The sequence below is a fragment of the Python bivittatus genome, unplaced genomic scaffold (genome assembly GCF_059951505.1).
Source record: "Python bivittatus isolate LINGU-HERP-01145 unplaced genomic scaffold, Pbiv_v1 ctg000850_np1212, whole genome shotgun sequence".
NCBI classification, from domain to species: Eukaryota; Metazoa; Chordata; class Lepidosauria; order Squamata; family Pythonidae; genus Python; species Python bivittatus.
This window is the reverse complement of record NW_028277112.1, coordinates 38,905,873-38,926,153: the sequence shown is the minus strand read 5'-3', so window position 1 is coordinate 38,926,153 and position 20,281 is coordinate 38,905,873. Positions and strand designations below refer to the sequence as shown.

The following is a 20,281-nucleotide window of genomic DNA, read 5'->3' as shown; positions in this document are numbered from 1 at the left end:
GAGGCTAAAGCAATTGGGGCAATTATATTTATCATAGTTTTATCCAAGAACCCAGATAGAGGAAATAGAAGGTCCCAAGGAAAGAAAATACATGGATTTGGCATACGATTGCTATTTTTTTTTAATCAAATGTTCTTCTTGCAGTCCAAGGTACTTTCAACAATTTTTTTCCAGTACCATAATTCAAAGATATCAATATTTCTTTCTGGTGGTCCAGCTTTCACAGCCATATGTAACAATTGGGAAAACCATAGCCTTGACAATATGTATCATATAGAGTCACATATATGTAGATAGGCCAACTGTTGAATTTTTAACCAAAATACCATGAAAAATGAACCACCCACAGATAAGCCAAACCTCAAAATGTTCATGTTTTAATTTTCACAGTTGGCTTATCCATTGGTAATCCACAGGTTACCTATTTTTCATGGTATTTTGGTTAAAAATTTGAGGGTCAGCTTAACCGCAGATAGGCTTATACATGAGTATATATGGGATATATGGGTACTTTTAAAAAGTATTACTGTATATACTCATGGAGAAAAATTGGGTTTGGCTTATCCGTGGATGGGCTTATCCACAGATAAGCCGAACCCAATTTTTGGAGTGTATTTTAGCACCTAAAATTCTCAGCTTATCTGTGATAGTACCTATAGTACCTTTATTGTCTGTGTGATGCCTCTGTATTTTAATATTTATCTAGATCTGTCATATTCTTTCTTTCAAGTAACAGACATCTCTTTATATCACTGCTACAGTTACTGTCCCTGTGAATTTTTTAGCCTAGGCAGATCAAGTTTGTTAACTCCTCCAACTTTATATCTGCCTATTTGCATCGGGTTGGTTTTGCCTGTTGACATAAAATTAGGTTTCTATATCTATTTCTTGTTCTCTAGCATTTCTCATGATACATTTTGCATATATTAAATACGTAAGGGGACAATATACAATTTTGTTACATACTTTCCCAATTTTGAATCTTTTAGTAGCTTCTTGTTCTATTCCAGTGTTGTCCAAACTTGGCCACTTTAAGATGAGTGGACTTCAACTCCCAGAATTCCCCAGCCAGCATGGCTGGCTGGGGGAATTCTGGGAGTTGAAGTCCATTCATCTTAAAGTGGTCAAGCTTGGACAACACTGTTCTATTCTGTTACTTCCTGGTCACGAGACAGATGTATACATTGTATATGTATATATACACTTGGCAGATAAGGTGGTGGTAACACCCATGTTTTTAAGAAGGTGATAACTATGAGCCATCAGGTCAGTGTTAACTCATAGCGACCACATAGATTTTCTCCATGTTTTTAAGGGCTACCCACAATTTGTTGTCCTGTATATACAATATGTATGTATGTATGTATGTATACACACACACACATACATATATACATATACATATTTTTCTTCCTAGCATTTTTCCTCCAGCTGCAGGGTCCGCTTTTTTTGGATAAACTGAAAATTGATCCATTTGGTTGCAACAGGAATTGACTGACTGGCTTGTAGCCCAAGCCTGACGTTGTGGGCTGAGAGAGAGGGACTGGCCCAAAATTACCCAGCTGGCTTTCGTGCCTAAGGCAGGGCTAGAAGTCTCAGTCTCCTGGTTTCTAGCCTGGGGCCTTAACCATTACACCAAATTGGCTCTCTTGTTGTCATTGTATATATGCCACTAATGTTATAACATGCTGAATAACTATAGGATTCCTGCAGTTAAACTGGTATTGTTGATTTGGGGGCCGTTCTGACCAATCAGAAGTGCTCAGTAATAAATGCTCCAAATACTATTTTTCTAGCTCCCAGAGCTTCCAGATTCATGTTGTCAAATTTTGGTAGCAAACTGATGAGAATCAGCACAATTTTCTGTTATTTTTTTTCTCTAGGAAAAAAAGAAAGGAAAGTTGTATAAGTACTTTAATACTACAAGGCAAAAGAAAGAAAATAGACATAAAAAAAAAAAACAGAAATCCAGTCTCTGCTTACTTCAGGGACTTCTAGGACACTAAAAAACTGCCCTTCCCAATATAGTTGCTTGAGTAGCTTTAGGAAAAGGAGAAATATTCTCTGGTTAATGCTTATTTCTTTCTGTATTTTAGGGCAGGTGAAAGTTTTTCGAGCCCTATATACATTTGAACCCAGAACAGTAAGTACGTTTCTACTTTTTAAAAATAAGTAAATAAGGAAAACTTTATTTTGGTATATGAAGTGGTAACTTAGTCCAGTATTTTTTATGAACATGAAACACCGGAAGGAGTATGTGTATGTCACTTGTGAAGATGAAATATCATTCGATTTTTATTTTTTAGATTAAAGCTGCCGTTTGTTCATCCACACAGTTGCTGAGAACTTCGTCACATGGCCTTCTGATTGTGGGTTGACAAATAAAATAAAAATGGATGCAACGTGTAGTTTAAAGTAGACAACTCAGCTTTTTCATTGCTAAATCACATTCTGGTATGTAGTGGGGTAAAAATCATCGTACGTAACACGTTCAGGCCTTGATTGTGTAAATCCCACCAACTGGCCCACTCATTCCTGAGCAAGCAGTTCAAAACGGCTGAGAGAAGTGTAACAGGAAGTGGCGCATGATTGCAAGTGGTGTTTGTAACCACTAAGAGTTAAGGAGGAATTCTTTTAAAACAAGGTTGTGTCTACCTCCTCGTTATGTACTCATCTGCTTATTTTATACAAAGTTTTGAGGTATGCTTTCCTCAGTTATTTTAACCTACCATTTTCATGGTTGGAATTTTATGGTAACCCCACTGAAATTTTGTAATGATGGATATATGCAAATGTTTTAAATCAATCACTTTCTGTAACCTTCCAGCTCAGTCTGCTATTGTGCTGAGTTACACCATGTCTTGGAACTTGTTTTTCCCAATGTCTGCCTTTTCTCAGTGTCACTGAGCTTAACCCATGACATTTGGAGAATTGGAATTTAGAAGATTATGAAATAATGTAAGCCTCATTGCTCATTTTTGATGCACCTTAGGGAGGCCAGGGATAGTCTAGCTTCTGTTTGCTTATCCTGATCAATTGGAGAGCCAGTTTGGTCTAGTGGTTAAGGCCCCAGGCTGGAAACCAGGAGACCGTGAGTTCGAATCCCGACTTAGGCAGGAAAGCTAGCTGGGTGACTTGGGGCCAGTCAACTCACCTCACAGGGTTGTTGTTGTGGGGAAAGTAGGAGGAGGAAGGAGTATTAGGTATGTTCTCCTCCTTGAGTTATTTATAAAAATAATAAAGGCGGGCTAAACATTCTAAAAAAAATTACAGAAAAAGTATTCATCCAACGGTGGTGAAAGATGCAACTCTTGCGTGCAAGATGTTTGGATCTTTTATTGTACTCTCTCAAACACATTTTCTAACCATTTGTTATAACTTGGCTAAATTTTAGAGATAATATTCACTTAGCTGTTATTTCATCATTTCACCTCAGCATGTAGCTGACATTGTCTGGGATCAGCAGCTAAGTAGGATTAGGCCTAGTCAGTACTTGGATGGGAGCCTCTCAATACCAGGGCTGAAGCTGCACCAGGAATAAAGCTAAAAGGGAGACAGGGGCATCCACAAAATTTAACTATTTCATCAAAATTACAAAATGTGTATTGCAACACAAGTTCTGCTCCTTCCATGTGTGTGCATGTGATGAGACATCACAACACCCATACAAAAGGGGCAGAGCTTGCAGTGAGAGAGCAGAATTGTTTTGTTATTTTTCTATGGTACTCTCCCTTGTGGATACCTCTGATAGAAGGGTCCTTGTTCCTGGGTGTCGAGCTTGACTCAAAGGAGATTTTATCCTTTTCTAAGATTGGTGGAATAACCAAATGGGCAGAATTTCTACTTATGGTTGTGAATGAAGCATATTTTTTCCCAAATGACTTTAAAGCAAATTTATAAAGGCTTTCATTAAGCTTTAAGCTAAGCAAGTGATCCTTAAGTGCCCCTAAGCCCCCCATTTCTTCATTACGCTGGCTATATGGGCCTCCCCTTAACAGCCTTTCCTGTACCCTGAAATTCAGAAAGGGCTAGTAACTCAAAGGCAGTAGCCTTCAAGAAGAGGTCATGGTTGGGCTTTATCTCAGGTTTCGCCGGTCTGTACATGGTACACACTGTACACATTGGTACGTTAAATATAAACTGCTTCATCTTTCTCCATTTTACTTCTCTAAAACACATACACCAAAATCTGATCAAGTGAAATGAATGAATGAGCTCTCTAGAAAGACAGTTACTCTAGTTCAGCTCACAAGTTCCCCATTGTGATGGAATGGAATTATGAAGGCCACACTCAGGGAGGGAAACATCCTCTTTCGTCTCCTGAGGGGCGAGGAAGAGATAAGAGGATGAGGCTGGCACCTCCCTGAGGAATTCACTCTGTTTTCACTGGCTGACTGTGGGAACTAAGTCTCAGTCTGGGAAGATTCTTGCTAGAGGTCATAGCTAATAAACATTGCTGAACTGAATCTGCATGGTCTCCTGGAGTTCCTTGGGCTAGGCCTGACACCCATAAAGCTTTCACTAAGCTTTAGGCTAACTTAGAAACAAGACAGGGAACTTTGAATAATAAACTCCTTGGTAATGTTCCAGTTTAGAGTAAATTTGTAAATAAGATCATTTGGGTGATTGCCTGTCTCATCGACCATCCCTCTTAAAGTGCTCTGCTCCCATGCTCTATTTTCCACTGTTTTTCTTTCCTTCCTTTTCACATCCTTACAAGACCAAGGAACCAATGCATTTAAAACACACACACACACATAGATATGTTCAAAACCATACTTCTACACTGCTATTATTTTTACTCCCTGCAAATACTCTGATTCAGTAACCTGGCTTTTGCATGCAGAGCTCCCTTGTTTTCTCTAGGATCCTGAGGGAGAACTGCAAAACGAACAAGCATTTCTGACCTGAAGCTCAGGAGCTGGGTGGAAGGGATGAGGCAAGCGTTCTTCCACATTACTGATGTTGTGAGAACACAGAAGTCCAAACTATGTTCAGACTGGAATACATTGTTATGTGGAAGTGTCCTGGTGCATGTTCTCTTCCTATATCTCAGAAATTGGCTAAGGATGAATGATAAATTTCCATGGATTTACTTAACTGTGAGACCATGTTGGAATCTGAAGATTTTCCTGATTATGGCTTGTTTGGTACTACTACTTAAAAAAAAAAAAAACGGAAGTGGGGAAAGAGGAGGAGAGAAAAATAGCAGACAGAGATTGGCTGATCACTTGGAGGTGGTCTTTATATATTCTGATTTCTTTCCAGATCATATAAAACTTCCCCCCATATGTAATAAATATTAGAGGTGAGCAGGTATATATGGGTTTTGCAAATCCCAATTTAGAATGTCTGCCTAATTTGCATTGGTTTAAAAAACAGCTCGCTCTCTCTCATCACAAAATCAGGGAACTAGGGCCATATTTCCTAGTCTAGGGAAATGCAGATCATCCCTGGCCCCTATACATTCCTTTCCTATGTATCTACAATGCAAGACTTTGCAACAGACCTGCAAATAGCGAATGGAAAGCCATTGGCCACTTCTGTATCTCATTATATGGCTGCTTTGGGGTTTGTTACTGGCTGTATGTGAATGATAGTGAAGAGAGGGATGGTGAAAGAGTGGCGGGGGGTGGGAGACTGTATGTGGCTCAAAGGCAGAGGGAGAAGATACAGGAGTTGTCAGTAGCAGCCCAACCCCCCAAATGTTTTCACTCAGATGCATGTGAGAGTTGCAGACCGATTAGCACATGACAGAGGCCTGTGGGCTCTCGTTCTGATTACAACAGTGCAGCAGATGTTCCATCCTTGCTTATGCACGCTTTCCCTGCTCTAAATTACCTTCTTCCCAGGGTTGCTGTTTGCTCTGCAGCAAAATTGCCATCATCATCAACATCATCCTTGCACTTGTTCCAGCTTCAGCACAATGACACAGACATTCTTCAGCATCAATATATCAATAAAATTAAGGAGCAGTTGCTATTTCAGTTTGATTCAGTTGCTGATCTACTGCACCATATGAAGTTTGACTCTTCTACTGTGCATGTACTGTATTTATGTTTCCATCAATAGCCAGTAGGTGGCAGCAGGAGACAACAAAACTCTTACTTCCTTTGCTCCTCAGAGATATTTAATACAGGACAGTGTTTCTCAACTTCAAGATGTATGGACTTCAGTTCCCAGAATTCTGGCTAGGGAATTCTGGGAGTTGAAGTCAACACTTCTTAAAATTGTCAAGGTTGAGAAATACTGGTATAGCATATAATATTTTTATTTGGCATACACTTACATCTGAGTGCAGTTTAAAGTATATTTTTTTATTCTTTTTACCCACATTTTACTAACCTTAGGGGCAGAGATGTTAATCCAGCTTGTGTGAATCAGGCAAAAATCTAATATGAATCTTTTCAGTTCTGAAAATCAGTTTAATTTGATTTGATTGAAGTGATTCAGAAAATCAAACCAATTTGGATATTCAAATCAAATAGTTGACTCAGAATGCTTAGAAAGCATACCTTTTTTTTTTTGCAAGAAGTACAATTAATTACTTTAATTACTACTTTAATTGTATTAAAATTGATTTGATTTTTCAGGCCCGGTGCTTCTCTTCAGTACCCTACATCTTCAGAGAGCTGCCAGAGGGTCATTAGGGCAGATAAACCTGCAGATTGAGGCCATCAACTTCTCTGGTTCTGTTTTTTATTTCCCAGCCCATAGCTACAAGTCCCTTATCATGTAAAAGATCTCACAATGCTTTGGTACAATACTTTGTGGGTCATTGTGGGAAAAATTGTTAGCTTACCACGATCTGGAGTTCAGTAGAGAAGATACCATGTCAGTAAATGTCTTAAATCTGCCACCGTCTTCTCCTTGCATGCATGAAGGAATAATGAAATGGACAAGTGATGAATAGAATGAACAATAAAGTTTTCCTATTAGCTTTAGATTATTTTTTTGAAATGCTTCTGAATATCCATACAGTTTTGAACTTTGGACTCAAAGCAAGCCATATTATCATTTGTGAAAGAAAATCATAGTTCATGTCAGTCTGTGGAGTCTAAATGAAACACTCCTAAGAAATCAGGTGGATCCATATGTTCTGCTTGCCTTGAATCAAAGATGCCTCACTAATCATCTGATGAGGACATAAATGCAGAATCCATGATCTGCTGTGAGGGTAGCCTCTGCCCATCGTTCTTTACTGTGCCTCAAAAGTACTGTTTTCTACCTCTGCGTGGGCAGGTGGTTCTGTGTGGTCTGCCTGGGGTGTTTCAATGTATTGAAAGCAATGTCTTCGCTCTTATTCACTAATGTATGTTGTTGCTCTCTTCCTGTTGCTGGCAGCTGCCCTCTGTGGCCATTTCAATTTGGACCATTGGGTTGCCTACCCCCCTTCAGAATGAACCTACCCATGTAACTTACCTACAATAACACCCCACCAAGCCTTTCACTTCGCAATGCACATCTCAGGCCTTACATGAGTCAGCCTTTCATTGCATTAATTTGATATATTTGGCAACCAGCATGAAATTAACCAGAGAATTGTCATTCAAACCTAGTCTATCGGTAAGATAGAAGCTAAGGACAAGTGCCTTATTTGCAATGTGTAGGCAGAAAGCTGTCCGGATCCAGATCAATGGCTGCCTAATAATTATGAAGTCTTTGGTCCACCTGGAAAGTAGTCTGGAGAGGAGAGTCTTGCAAGGGAAGAAAGATGAGAAGGAATACATTTATTATTTGTTTATTAATTTATATGATTTATATTTATATATCATGCAAGTGATTCTGGGTGGCTTACAAGATTAAAACAAACAAACCCATCAAACATACCGCCGACCCAAATGTCTGGGGAAACAGCCAGGTCTTCAATGCCTTGTGAAATCTAATAAAATTGGGACCATATGAATCTCTGAGTGGGGGCGGGGGGGGTCTTTTTGCCCCATACCTCAGCACAGTGACTCCAAGTAATCCCAAGTGGAAGTAATTACAATATGAGTACAGTATATGTCTTGCCTCGGTGTGTGGGGTGTGTGGGCGTGTGTGTGTTTCTGGGAAGATCTGATTGGGTTGGGTACATATGTGTTGAGTGGGTATGTTTGCGCACACTTGGAATCAAAGGGTAGGTAGGCTTTTACAGTTATTTTGGTTTTTACTCTATACTACCATGAGTTCATGTGAAATGTGGCAATACATAAAATAATGAATAGAATAAAATAAAGTAAAATAAAATAAAATAAAATAAAATAAAATAGCACCCCTCTGGGTCTTGTAACTTGGAGGAAGGAGGGATAACATTTTAGAATGGAGGAGTCACCTGCACTCCAAGCACTGGGGGAATGTTTTTCTCTGCAGTCCCCAGCCATTTCTAATCTATTTTGGAACTCAGTATTTCATTTGCTGGCTTCTCCCCCCACAGATAATTTGTTCCTGTTTAGTTTTCAGAGAATTATCCTGCCAACAGGCAGACAGGCAGACAAGTGGAGTCCCCAGCCCCTTTGCACAATTTCTTTCCAAGACTCTGTTGGGTTGGAAAAAATCCAAGGAGGAAGTACCAGCTAGCAGATGGATTGTAGGGATATTGCCCTCTGAAAGGACAGGGCTAATAAACAGTCACAAGCCACGATGTCTCTTAAACATGCTTAGTATGATGCGCAAATACAATTTTTGATTTGGAATGGAAGGATTGGAGTTGGATATCAATGAAAAAAGGTCATGCTTTCCAAAATAGTTTAAATCAATTCTTTGACTAAATGCAGTCTATTTATTGTTCCAGCCAGATGAACTGTATTTTGAAGAAGGAGATATTATCTACATATCTGATATGGTGAGTTCACAAACAAAGCCACTGAACCAATCCCACCTTAAGAGAATAAAATGCACATTGAACTCCCAGTTGCCTTTTTCAACACTGCTTTCTTTTCCTCCAGAGTGATACAAATTGGTGGAAAGGAACCTGTAAAGGAAGAACTGGACTAATCCCAAGCAATTATGGTAATTTTGTGAATTGTGTTCCAAGAGATATTTGTGGATGATGATGATGATGATGATGATGATGATGATGCACTTTTCAGGTACATCTGTGAATAGAATTAAAGCTGGGATTCCAAGAGATAAGATACATTAAGAATATTATATTTTATTTATTTTTATTTATTTTCAAACTTGTATGCCGCCCATCTCCCCCAACGGGTGACTCTGGGCAGCTCACAATAATAAAAAAGAAGAAAAAACACAGGTCTCTCCAGACATGAATACAATCTATAAATAATTAAAAAACATATATTAAAAATGCCCTAAAACCTCCTATGATTTTAGCCCTAAAAAACCTGTAAGATGCTGGGGGGGGGGAGAACAACCCATCACCCCACCAGCCATCTCCACAGGTGCGGGCCCCCCTCTGGCCCCCAGGCCTTCTGGCAGAGCCAGGATTTGATCCCTTTCCTGAAGGCCATGAGGGAGGGGGCACACCGCACCTCAGGAGGCAGGATGTTCCATAGTGCGGGCGCTACAGCAGAAAAGGCTCTCTGCCTAGACCCCACCAATCGAAATTCCTTGACTGGTGGGGTCTGCAACCTGCCCCTTCTGCTGGACCAAGTGGGGCGGGCTGAAATGACCGGGGCGAGGCGGTTCCTCAGATACAGTGGTACCTCTACTTACGAACTTAATCCGTTCCGTGACTCTGATCGCAAGTCGAGTTGGTCGCAAGTCGAGGTAAATTTTCCCATAAGGTTCAATGTAAATACAGTTAATCCGTTCCGCCCTCCAAATTTGGTCGCACCCCGAAGCAAATTTTCCCATAAGGTTCAATGTAATTACCGTTAATCCGTTCTGGTGTCTGCAGACCACGCGTCAGGGGCGGAAAAGCGCCCGCGTGCGGCGGGGCGGCAAAACGCCCGCGCGCCACACAGCAGGGCGGCAAAACACCTGCGCGCTGCATGTCAGGGGCGGAAAAGCGCCCGCGCGCCACGCGGCAGGCCGCCAAAACACCCACGCACTGCGCAGCGGGGCAGAAAAACGCCCGCGGACCACGTGTCAGGGGTGGAAAAATGGCCGCAGACCACATGTCAGGACGGAAAAATGGCCGCGGACCACGTGTCAGGGTGGAAAAATGGCCATACCTCGAGGCGGAGTTCACACATCGAGGTAAATTTTTGGGGCCGGAGCTGGTCGTATCTCGAAAATTTCGTAAGTAAGGGCGTTCGTAAGTAGAGGTACCACTGTATATATTATGTTGGCCAAGTTTTCTGGCCTTTGCTTTGCTTAGCTTTTTCCTTGAATTTAGGTTAATTGAACAAGTTCCCTTTTTTAGTTCAACAATTTATCTTTCAGAAAAATTGTTTTCTGACTGTGCTAACCATTTTGTTATGGCACCCTTGGCTCTCTCTCAGAACTATAGAAATCCCTAAGGATGTCCTGTTCTCTAGAGTCAGAGCTGTGCATTATTAAAAGTCAAGATTCACAATCAGACCAGAAAGAGGAACTGTTGAAAAGTTGAATATAGAGACATTTTGTTTTGAGATTACCAGTCCAGGATGTCTTTATGCACAGGCTTAAGCTCTGAATCAGTTAATAGGGCTTCTCAAAAGAGGCCTGGTAGACTATAGCTCTGAATGGGAACTTCTGAGAAATCAAGATTCCTGGCCTGTTCACAGCCTGTTGAATTCCTTGGCTGGGATCCAAAAGTTAGATAACGAACTCTGCTTGTGCAGCAAGATACTCATATTTCTCTTATTCTCAGCAACTACAAACCATCTCCCAAACTCAGAATATTCAGAAACAAGCTCGGACAGATTATGAGGAACTACTTCAAGAATGACTCTGCTGTGTATCTATTCAAGCTCTCTCATAAAGGGTCTTTGTTGATTTGGCTCTTGAACCCATCACAACTAAACAAGTTTGGGTTTATAGTAAAGAATGTAGCTGCTGCTGTGCTTCTTAAGCATTAAATTATCATATGATACAGTTTCATACTAGAAACACTTTGAGAATTCTTATTTGAAATGTTTTAACCTACACAAGTCAAAATGCTCTTACTTTTAGGAACTAAAAAGTAGGACCTTCTATCATTACCAGCACTCTTGAAAGCCTTCTGTATGGCAATCCCTCAGGTGCCTGAAAAGTGCTATGATATCCCCACTTCAGTTGTCTTATTTCTAAAGCTAAATATACACGACAGTCTCAGTCTCACCTCATAAAACTCAGGTTTCTAACCTTGGGATCATTCCTGTGGACCTAATTGGCCCTTCTGGTTTCTCTGAATTTTTCTTGAAACACAGTGCAGAGAATTGAACACAGTACTCATGTGGGGTCTGACCAGCATAGACCATGTGAAGTTATTTCCTGTGATTCAGAAAATCTACTTGATGTAATCTGAACATGCATTTGCCTTTTAAGCAGTTATGTTACCCTGCTGACACATATTCAGCTTGTGTTGAGCTCCTATTCCAAGATTTTTTTTGTAAGCATTATTACCAAACCAGGTGTCCCATGTCCTATACCTGTGTTACCTATGTGAAGAATTTAGCATTTGTGTCTGTTAAATTTCATTGCTATTTTTCAACCCATTTCTCTAATGCATCCAGATAGTATTGAATGTCTTCTGCACTATCAGCTATCCTACTCAGTTTTGTGTCATTTTCAAATTTGGTGAGAGATGGGGTGAGGGCAAAGACTTTTGCATTTTGTAACATATTTGTCTGGTATCAGAAAAATATGTATTTCTTTTTCTTTTTTCTTTTGCTGCAAAAGTGCAGTCTGAAACTGCAAGCCCTTGCAGATGCGTTCTTGTCCAAAAATGTTCTTCCTAATAAAACGACATATCAATCTGTCCTGGCTCCTGGTGCAGATCCCTATAAAACTCCATGGTTTAAAAGCCTCATTTCTGCACTAAATGAGCTAGAACTACTTTCATCCTTTTGAACTACAGAAACAAATGCTCAAAACATGGAACTTATTTTCCATATTGAGAACCCTATAACCATAATTGAACTGAATCCCACAATTCTGTCATCTTTGTGTTCTTATTATCCCTGCAAGGAGAATTTTATGTTAAATGACTGTTGTAGGAACAAGAGACAATATGAGATCCTAAAACCCCTTGTGGCCCACAAATGCCTTGGGTGTGACCCCCCACAAACTTGTTATCCAGTTACAGTGTGAAGGTGACAAAAAGGGAACATTCTCAAATGATAATGGATGAAGAAATCAGATTAACTATATTTAATTTAAACTAAATGTAAGTTGTGGAGTCTTGGTGTTCTCTGAGCTTGGTTGTTTTCTTGCAGACATTTTGTTACCCGATTAGGTAACATCTTCAGTGCTAGAAGAGAGTGGGGTTTGTTCTCTGTTTATATACAGTAGCTTGCCCTGTCAGTGTTGGTGGGAATGTTGTTTTCTCCTTGATTAGGGTATTATTTACAAGCAGTAAACAAACCCTAATCAAGGAACTACCAACTCAGACAAACAATCAAGCAGTAAACAACAGCCTAATCAAGGAACTACCAAGGAGAAAGCAACACCTCTACTAACACTGACAGGGCAAGGTACTGTATATAAACTGAGAGCAAACTCCACTCCCTTCTAGTACTGAAGATGATATCTAGTTGGGTAATGAAATGTCTGCAAGAAAACAACCGAGCTCAGAGAACACCAAGGACTCCACAGTTCAACTCTGTGTTACATATAGTCTCTATTGGTAAATGCAAATCAAATCAAATCAAATTTGATGTTTTTCCTGGCTGTAGTAGTAGTAGTAGTATTTGAGAGTGGGGGAATACCACTCCTGGCACAACACTCAGAAACCAAATAGACCATTAGTTCAAAGAATTTCTGCTTTTAACACAAGTATATTCCCTTTTATTGTAGCATACTGACTACATATCACTGATATAAAATTTTAGCTTTATCCCAGAATATTTAGAGGTAGCAGTACAATTGTGTGTGTGTGTTTCTTTTTAATTTGTCATAGCAAATGGTAAATTCTTAGATAAATTGATAAGCTACATACCAGAAGCTTCTGTGTGCACATGGGCAAATTACTATGTACCAAAAGTTCTGGATTGGTCCTTCCCAGTTTTCTTCAATATCAGAGAAACTTTGGGTGTGCAGTTCCACTGCAGACATAGTTCATTTTCTGTTACTGAAATGAATAGGTAGTTTTCACTTACAAGGAGCTCCATTCAAGATATCCAAGTTCAGTGGAGCTTTGGGGCATAACGGTAGAAGTTTCAAGTTTATTGATAAACTTTAAATACATTAATGCTATTGTCTTCAGCCCATCAAGAGACAGATTAATACAACTGGCTACAATGGCATGTATTTTTCCTTTTGTTTTAGTGGCTGAACAAGCAGAATCCATTGACAATCCATTACATGAAGCTGCCAAGAGAGGTAGGTGTAGGGTCAATACTGAACAAGGACTTCATCTAGTCTCTTCTCGTTGATGTCTGGCCTGAAACAGATCAATCTCTTGGAGTCTGTTAAAAGTATACATTCTTTTGGTGAGCTTCCTCTTAACAACAGAGGTTTTTGCTTCTTTCCTCTTCATCTGCTGCTTTAGAGGATGCTTCAACATTTGGGGACTGAGTTGAAACAAAAGCATTTTTTTTCCTCCAATTTATGCTGTCCCATGGAGATGAACAGTGGTGGATAGTATAAGAATGAGAAGTGTTTGATTGTGGGAAGTGGGAGGGAGATTGGATTATCTGAGTCACTTTAATTCTTTTCTGTCTTCGAAAAGAAAAATGTGCAAGGTATTTTGTTTTTTGGGTTTGTTTTTTTTTTTACTTTCTTAGATACTTCTGTATTTTGAGGCAAGTCATTTGGCTCCCATGTTATGACACACCTTTGTCCAACTTGATGCTGTCCAGTTGGGTGGGATTATAACTCCTTTCATCACCATCTAGAAATGTGCACAGGATTGGAGGTTTTTGTCAAAATGACAAAAGAAGCTTCATGTGTCACAACTCAGTTTCCACCCCTCTTGTACATGGATGTGACATCATGATGTACTTACAAAAGGGGTGGTGCTTGTGTTGCAGTGATGTGATGGTGCTCTTGTTGGTTGACACACTTACCCATCCCAGGGATGCCTTTGACCTACTATAGTCAAAAGTGAGGGAAATATATTCTGTAGTTTTATTTTACCTGATAAATGTAATTTTCTCTTTTTATAAATATATTTCTTGAAACAAGTACAGATCATATACTATGCTGACATTAATTTGCAGTATTGAATAATTCATTACTATAATGAATTGATATGGTAACTGATATGATATAATAGAATTTGTCTTAATGGTTTTTTTTAACATGAACACACACATACATAATAAAAATAAACTAGTGAGACAACATAAGGACTATATTATGCATTGCATTTATTTAAAAATCTTATTCATTGAATTAATTTGAAAGTGCCAGTGCTTTAATTGTATTTGGAACCAGCTCCAAGAAACTTATTTCCAGATACATTTGTAGAGATGTTGATTAATACTGTAGTCCTTTGGTATATGACCATTTCATATCTCAATACTTTTCATCTTGGGAAGATATGGAAGTTCTCTTGTGATGTCTGCCCTCAGTGGCAACTTTCTTTTGCCATGACATAATGCCTGGTTGGCAGGTAGTCTGAACCTGGGACACATACCAGGAACACCGCTTTTTTCTCTGACATACACAGTGATGGATGTAACCATGTATGTTTCAGTCACTGGCATCAAGGAAGAAGAAAAATAGCTGCCCTCCCTTTCTGTCCTGCTGATATGTGCTGGCAAGGCTGAGAAGGTTATGATTTTCCACTATAGACCTCTTCTCCATTAGCATTATTCTATCCATATTCTGCTGATTATATGGACAATTCATAATACATAGATTCCATTAGTTAAACTCTTTTGTTTTCAAACACAGAATATTTCTTATTTTATCTATATGATTTATCTCCTTCTAGAAGAATGTTTGTGTGTGGGGGTGGGATGTGTGTGTGTATGTAGATAGATTAGATTAGATTAGATTAGATTAGATTAGATTAGATTAGATTAGATTAGATTAGGATTGCTTTATATGTCAATGGAAAGATGTAGTCTCCAAGTGGTTTTCTGCCAGTTTCTTGGTATATTACATGTAATATTTAATACATATTTTCTTTTTTTTCAGGAAACTTGAGCTGGTTGAGAGAATGTTTGGATAACAGAGTTGGTGTCAACAGCTTAGATAAAGCTGGAAGCACTGCCTTGTATTGGGCATGTCATGGTGGACACAAAGGTATAGTGAAACTCAGTTTCAATTTTAGATCCTCATTGTTTTCAACATTAAAGCCAATCTTATCCTTCATTGATTTGCATTTTTTAAAAATGGTTTTGCACACATTTTGTATTCATTTTTCTAATGTTTCTACTTATATATGTATTTTTATCTCTTATACACATTTTTTCAAGCATATTTCCCTATTCGCTATTGCATGCCATTTTCATTTTTTTGCAAAGAATTTTTTAAAATAATATAATAGTAACATATACCAGACAGAGAGAGATTTTTAATATAAAATATACCCACATATTTTGGATGTCTTTTTTGACTGGACTGCAAAATTTAGAGAAAACACCATATGAAAATGTTGTTCATGTATTGGATTTGGCTTTCTTACCCTTTTCTTCACAAACATATAGTATATTATACTTTAAGTCAAAGGATGATCTTCCTAGATATTTCATTTACTGAGTTGGTGAGTCCAGTTATTACAGTTTTTTCCAGTCAGGGGCAATCTAAATATATCAGGATTACAATCTGGAGAATTTGCAATAGTCTGCCAATTATGAATTCTGGGAGTTGTAGTCTCTGTCTTTGTGGGAGGTACAGCTTGGAGAAATAAAAAAGGGAGCATATGATCCAGTTGTACATGATGATTCTATTCTATTCTAGCTGTTTGTCCAATTAGTTTTCCCAAATTTAAAAATAATAAAATTGGCTTTTTGCTGGTTAATTCAAAGTCTTGGCTTTCCTTCTTTTCTCACGAAGTTTTCCCTTTTTTCTTCCTTTGGTGTAGACATCGTGGAAGTGTTATTGACACAGCCAAAGGTAGAACTAAACCAACAGGTAGGGAATGATACACTGAATGGCTTTCAAGAATTGCCTTGCAGTAACATAATGGGTTGCAGTTGAAATGAATGAAGTTGTTCCCTTTGAACCCTTAAGGTTAGTTTTGTTCTCCTTCCACAGAATAAACTGGGAGACACAGCTCTGCACGCTGCTGCATGGAAAGGTTATGAAGACATTGTGGAAATTTTGCTGGGAAAAGGTACTGCATTTATCAATGTACCCAAATTTTGGGTTATATGTCTCTGTTTACCAAGAAATTTGTGTTCTTAACTCACAAACTCTGTCCTCATAACTGTTTCTATTGGCCCAGAGCAGTTCAGTATGTTCTGAATAATGAACCTTAGTTTTCTGCTATATCCAAATGGGAAACTGTAATTTTCAGTATGGAATAAGATAACATATTAAGCCATAGTTTGAAAGATAGTTTGTACTGTTCTAAAAAGAAATTCTTGTTGATTATTTACTAAAGGAGAAGGTTATCAAAAGTTGTTGTTGTTGAATAGACTTATATGGCTACCAATCTGGAAGGACTCAAGTTTAGTACAAGATTCACATATAACTTTATTAAATCAAGATGCTAAGCCAAAATTAGGCAGACCCCATTATGGCTTAACATACATAAATGACACCAGTCTGAGTCTGAACTTCAGTTAAACAGTAAAAATACCATTAGTCATGCTTCTTTATTGATTAGCAGGGTTTCATTCTATATCTTTGCATTTGGTGGTGAAAGCCCTACATACTTCACATTAGATGGGAAACTAGTTCAGTTTTTAGATAAGAGTTGGAAATAAGATAAGAGGAATTTAGTTTCTCTGTCCAAACAGTGTTGTCCTGTATTCTGTTTTCATCAAGGTGCCAGAACAGACTTAAGAAACAATGAGAAAAAATTGGCTTTGGACATGGCCACCAATGCTGCCTGTGCTTCCTTGCTTAAAAAGAAACAAGGGCAAGGTAAGATTTAACTTTTTCTCCACTTGTGGTTCTCATAGGACAATTGGACCACTTCAAGTGACAAAAGGCTTCAGTAGATAGGTGGCTACCCAAACAGAAGATACATTTTCAAACAATTTCTACTCTTAATTAGGTTTAGCATGTCATGGGAATACCCAATTCCAGACAGTAATGGGATAGGAAATAACTAGTCTTATTCCAAAAAAACCCTGGGGTTTGGGGGAGTTAAACTACCTTCCCCCAGTCAGGCCCATCATGTGAACCCCAAAGCCCAGTCAACTGTTAGGCAGTTTCCAAACTCCACCCAGTCTATTGTCCACCCAAGAAGAACTGGAGACTGTGAGAACCCTCTCCATTACAGCCCCTCACTACCAAACCCTGCCGCACATCGCCCAGTTTCCAAATTCAGATGGATACTGACTGCTGTTTTCCTGCCCAATGGGAAAAGAGCCAACAATGTAACAACAGAGTGCTAATAATATCCTGGCACAGGGACACATGGGACACCAAGCAGGACTGGAGAAAGCAGGTGAAGATCCTCCATTCCCCAAAATGGAGGGTTTTGACTCTGTGCAGGTGATCGTGGTTGTGTGCTGCTACAGCTACCATAAGGAGGTATGGCTGGGTTAGTGACTGACTGAGTTAACCTGTTCTGCAAATACAGGACCAGATCCCCTTTCTTTTTCCCCCAGAAATATATGAAATGCTCTGAGAGGGAAAAAAGAACCAAACCACAAAAACTCTTAATAGGCTTGCAAATTGCCAACTTATTTATTTATTTGTTCATTCAATTTGTATAACTGCCCATCTTAAATACATACCTCTGAGTGGCTTACAATTAAAAACAGCACAAAAAAAAACAGAATACAGTCTAAAACATATAAAAAGTTTATAAAACCATATAAAAACCATGTAACAATCTCCAGCTAAGGTATAAAAAATAGTCAACAGTGATATTGAAATATAATTATAGTGCTTGAAATATAATTATTTTAAGAATATAGAGATACATTTGAAATGTGGGAAAATTAGCTTATCAGAAGTTGGAGTAATAGGAGATAAATTTTAATACACTGGCCTAGCTCAAAACTGACCATTTTATATTTATTTCCTTTTTTTTGTAGACATAATGCGAACATTAAGCAACGCAGAAGAGTATATTGATGATGAAGACTCTGACTGAACCGCCTTAATTTTGCCTTGAAAATCTATAGCCTCTTTCTTTCATCTTTCTCAGATCCTTTTTCTCCGCAGTGACAAAATATTTTTTACTCACAATGTGTGCTACTATAATTTAAATATGGGGAGACATTCCTTCCATAGGGTAAAAAAGCTCTCCCCCATTAAGGCTATAAATTCCCTAATTGCTTTTAAATTATTTGTCTAGAAGAGGGCTGAATTGAAATAGGTTTTACCCTTTAATAACAGGTACAGCATTTATAGATATCAGCCATTTCTGGTGGGTGGGGAATAAATATCCATCTTAAAATATATCTGGCATGATTTGTGCTATTTTATGGAGGAAAGCTTCTCAGGAAATTGGATTCTCCACAGAACATTTTCACCATCACTGCTTCTCCTCTCTCTTTCCTCCATATATATTTACATGTAGTCTCTACATTAACTTGATCTACTGTACACTAGAACTCCTAATGGCAGGTTACATAAGGAAAACTCAGGCCAGGGGGCTAGAATTAAATGATTCCTTTCATCTTTCCCTTGAGAACTGGCTGTGATTACAATTATTGTAAGTTCATTATCATGGCACCAAAAAAGAGGTTTAGCACCAGATGAGGACAGGGAGGGAATAATATTGGGGGAGAGAGAGAAAAGGAAAGAAGGATTGCTTGGTCAGTTAAAATACAGCCATTTTACCTTGCCTGTTGTTCACAGCAGTCTTTCACAATCTGGTGCCCTCTAGGAGTCTTGTAAATACAATTGCATCTGGAGGGCCCCAGGCTAGGAGAAGCTGCTAAAAGGGTAAAAGGAAGCCTAATTTTGTCTTCCACTCTGGAAGAACTGTAGGAAAATTTGATCTTAGAGACAAGGAATGTACCTCTAAGCCCAAACCCATCCTCCATGATAGTAATTTTGGAGATAAAAGAGGCTGAGCCTTCTCTTCCTCTCCAGTTTTGTATATGTGAGAGTTTTCCTCAATGGTTCATCTTCTCGCCCCTGTATTTCACAGAATCCCTGCTCTGGGTGTATGTTTGTGTATGTGTAGATGTGCTTGTACATGTCTAAATCCTAATTTTTAAGGGGAGGGAAAACTAGGTAAGATATCCTCAACTGTCTTGCTTTACGACTTTATGGGTTAATAAGTCAAGAACTGTGACTTCTGTCCAACTGAGCATGTGCAGAATCCTGTCAGTTAATCTGTAGCCATTTCTACCAGCTGTTAAGCAAACAATGGAATGGCAGAATCCTATTCAGTCCGGTCTTCTGTTTCATCTGAATGTCTGGTTGAAGCTATTGCTACAAACAGACCCAGCAGCTGGATTAAGAGAGGATGCAGTCTGCCAATCAATTACTGTCCTTTATTATATCCATAGATTACAACACAGAGGTGGCACTAAATCAGTCTTCCCAAAGTGTATTCCTGGCCAGGAATAATGGGAGTTGTATTGAAATACTGGAATATATAGTACTGGGGACAGCTGCACTAAGTCTTCATGCATTTATACTAGATCTCATTCATTGAGAAACATGGAATATAACCTTCTGTTTGTACAGGTTGCCCACTTAACTTTGGGAAAATTTACCTAGAGAAACAAGTTATTCTACTGTAATTTAGAAAGTATTTGTGTGTGTAACAGGAAGGTGATGACTTTTTTCACCATATGCTCTTATACTTTCCTCTTTCTTTTCACCTCTAAAGTATTTCATCTCAGAACAGATATGTTTCTGAACTCATTTGTGATATAAAAAAGCATACAAACCAAAAGTATCTTTAGAAAAAGATTCAGTATGAATAAATATTTTTAAATGCTTTGAAACTTAATTGTAGTTCTTCCTTAGACTGACAAGAATTTGCCAATATCAGAATAAGTAGCAATCCTGTAGACCACCCCTGACTTCAGAATGAGACTGGATTTTGGTTGCCATGAAAGAACAGCAAATGTTATATTATTTACCTTTTGGTCGCGTGCTTGTTGCCAGAGAGGGTGAGATTTTTATCTCAAGCGCCAGAATGACTTCCACAGTCTTAGGTACTTTTTACTTTAACTAGTAG

General features: G+C 38.7%; 1 protein-coding gene across 1 annotated transcript in view; it reads left to right on the top strand.

The window, feature by feature from the left end:
• Positions 1 to 20,045, top strand: part of OSTF1 (osteoclast stimulating factor 1) — a 29,041-nt gene extending 8,996 nt beyond the window's left edge. The window contains exons 2-10 of the mRNA XM_007432964.3: positions 2,097 to 2,143; positions 8,774 to 8,824; positions 8,928 to 8,991; positions 13,336 to 13,389; positions 15,154 to 15,261; positions 16,043 to 16,092; positions 16,216 to 16,294; positions 16,951 to 17,049; positions 18,174 to 20,045. Of these exons, the coding sequence (XP_007433026.1) occupies positions 2,097 to 2,143; positions 8,774 to 8,824; positions 8,928 to 8,991; positions 13,336 to 13,389; positions 15,154 to 15,261; positions 16,043 to 16,092; positions 16,216 to 16,294; positions 16,951 to 17,049; positions 18,174 to 18,232 (611 nt within the window). The 3' untranslated portion in view covers positions 18,233 to 20,045. The remainder of the gene's footprint in view (positions 1 to 2,096; positions 2,144 to 8,773; positions 8,825 to 8,927; positions 8,992 to 13,335; positions 13,390 to 15,153; positions 15,262 to 16,042; positions 16,093 to 16,215; positions 16,295 to 16,950; positions 17,050 to 18,173) is intronic.
• Positions 20,046 to 20,281: the final 236 nt, after the last annotated feature.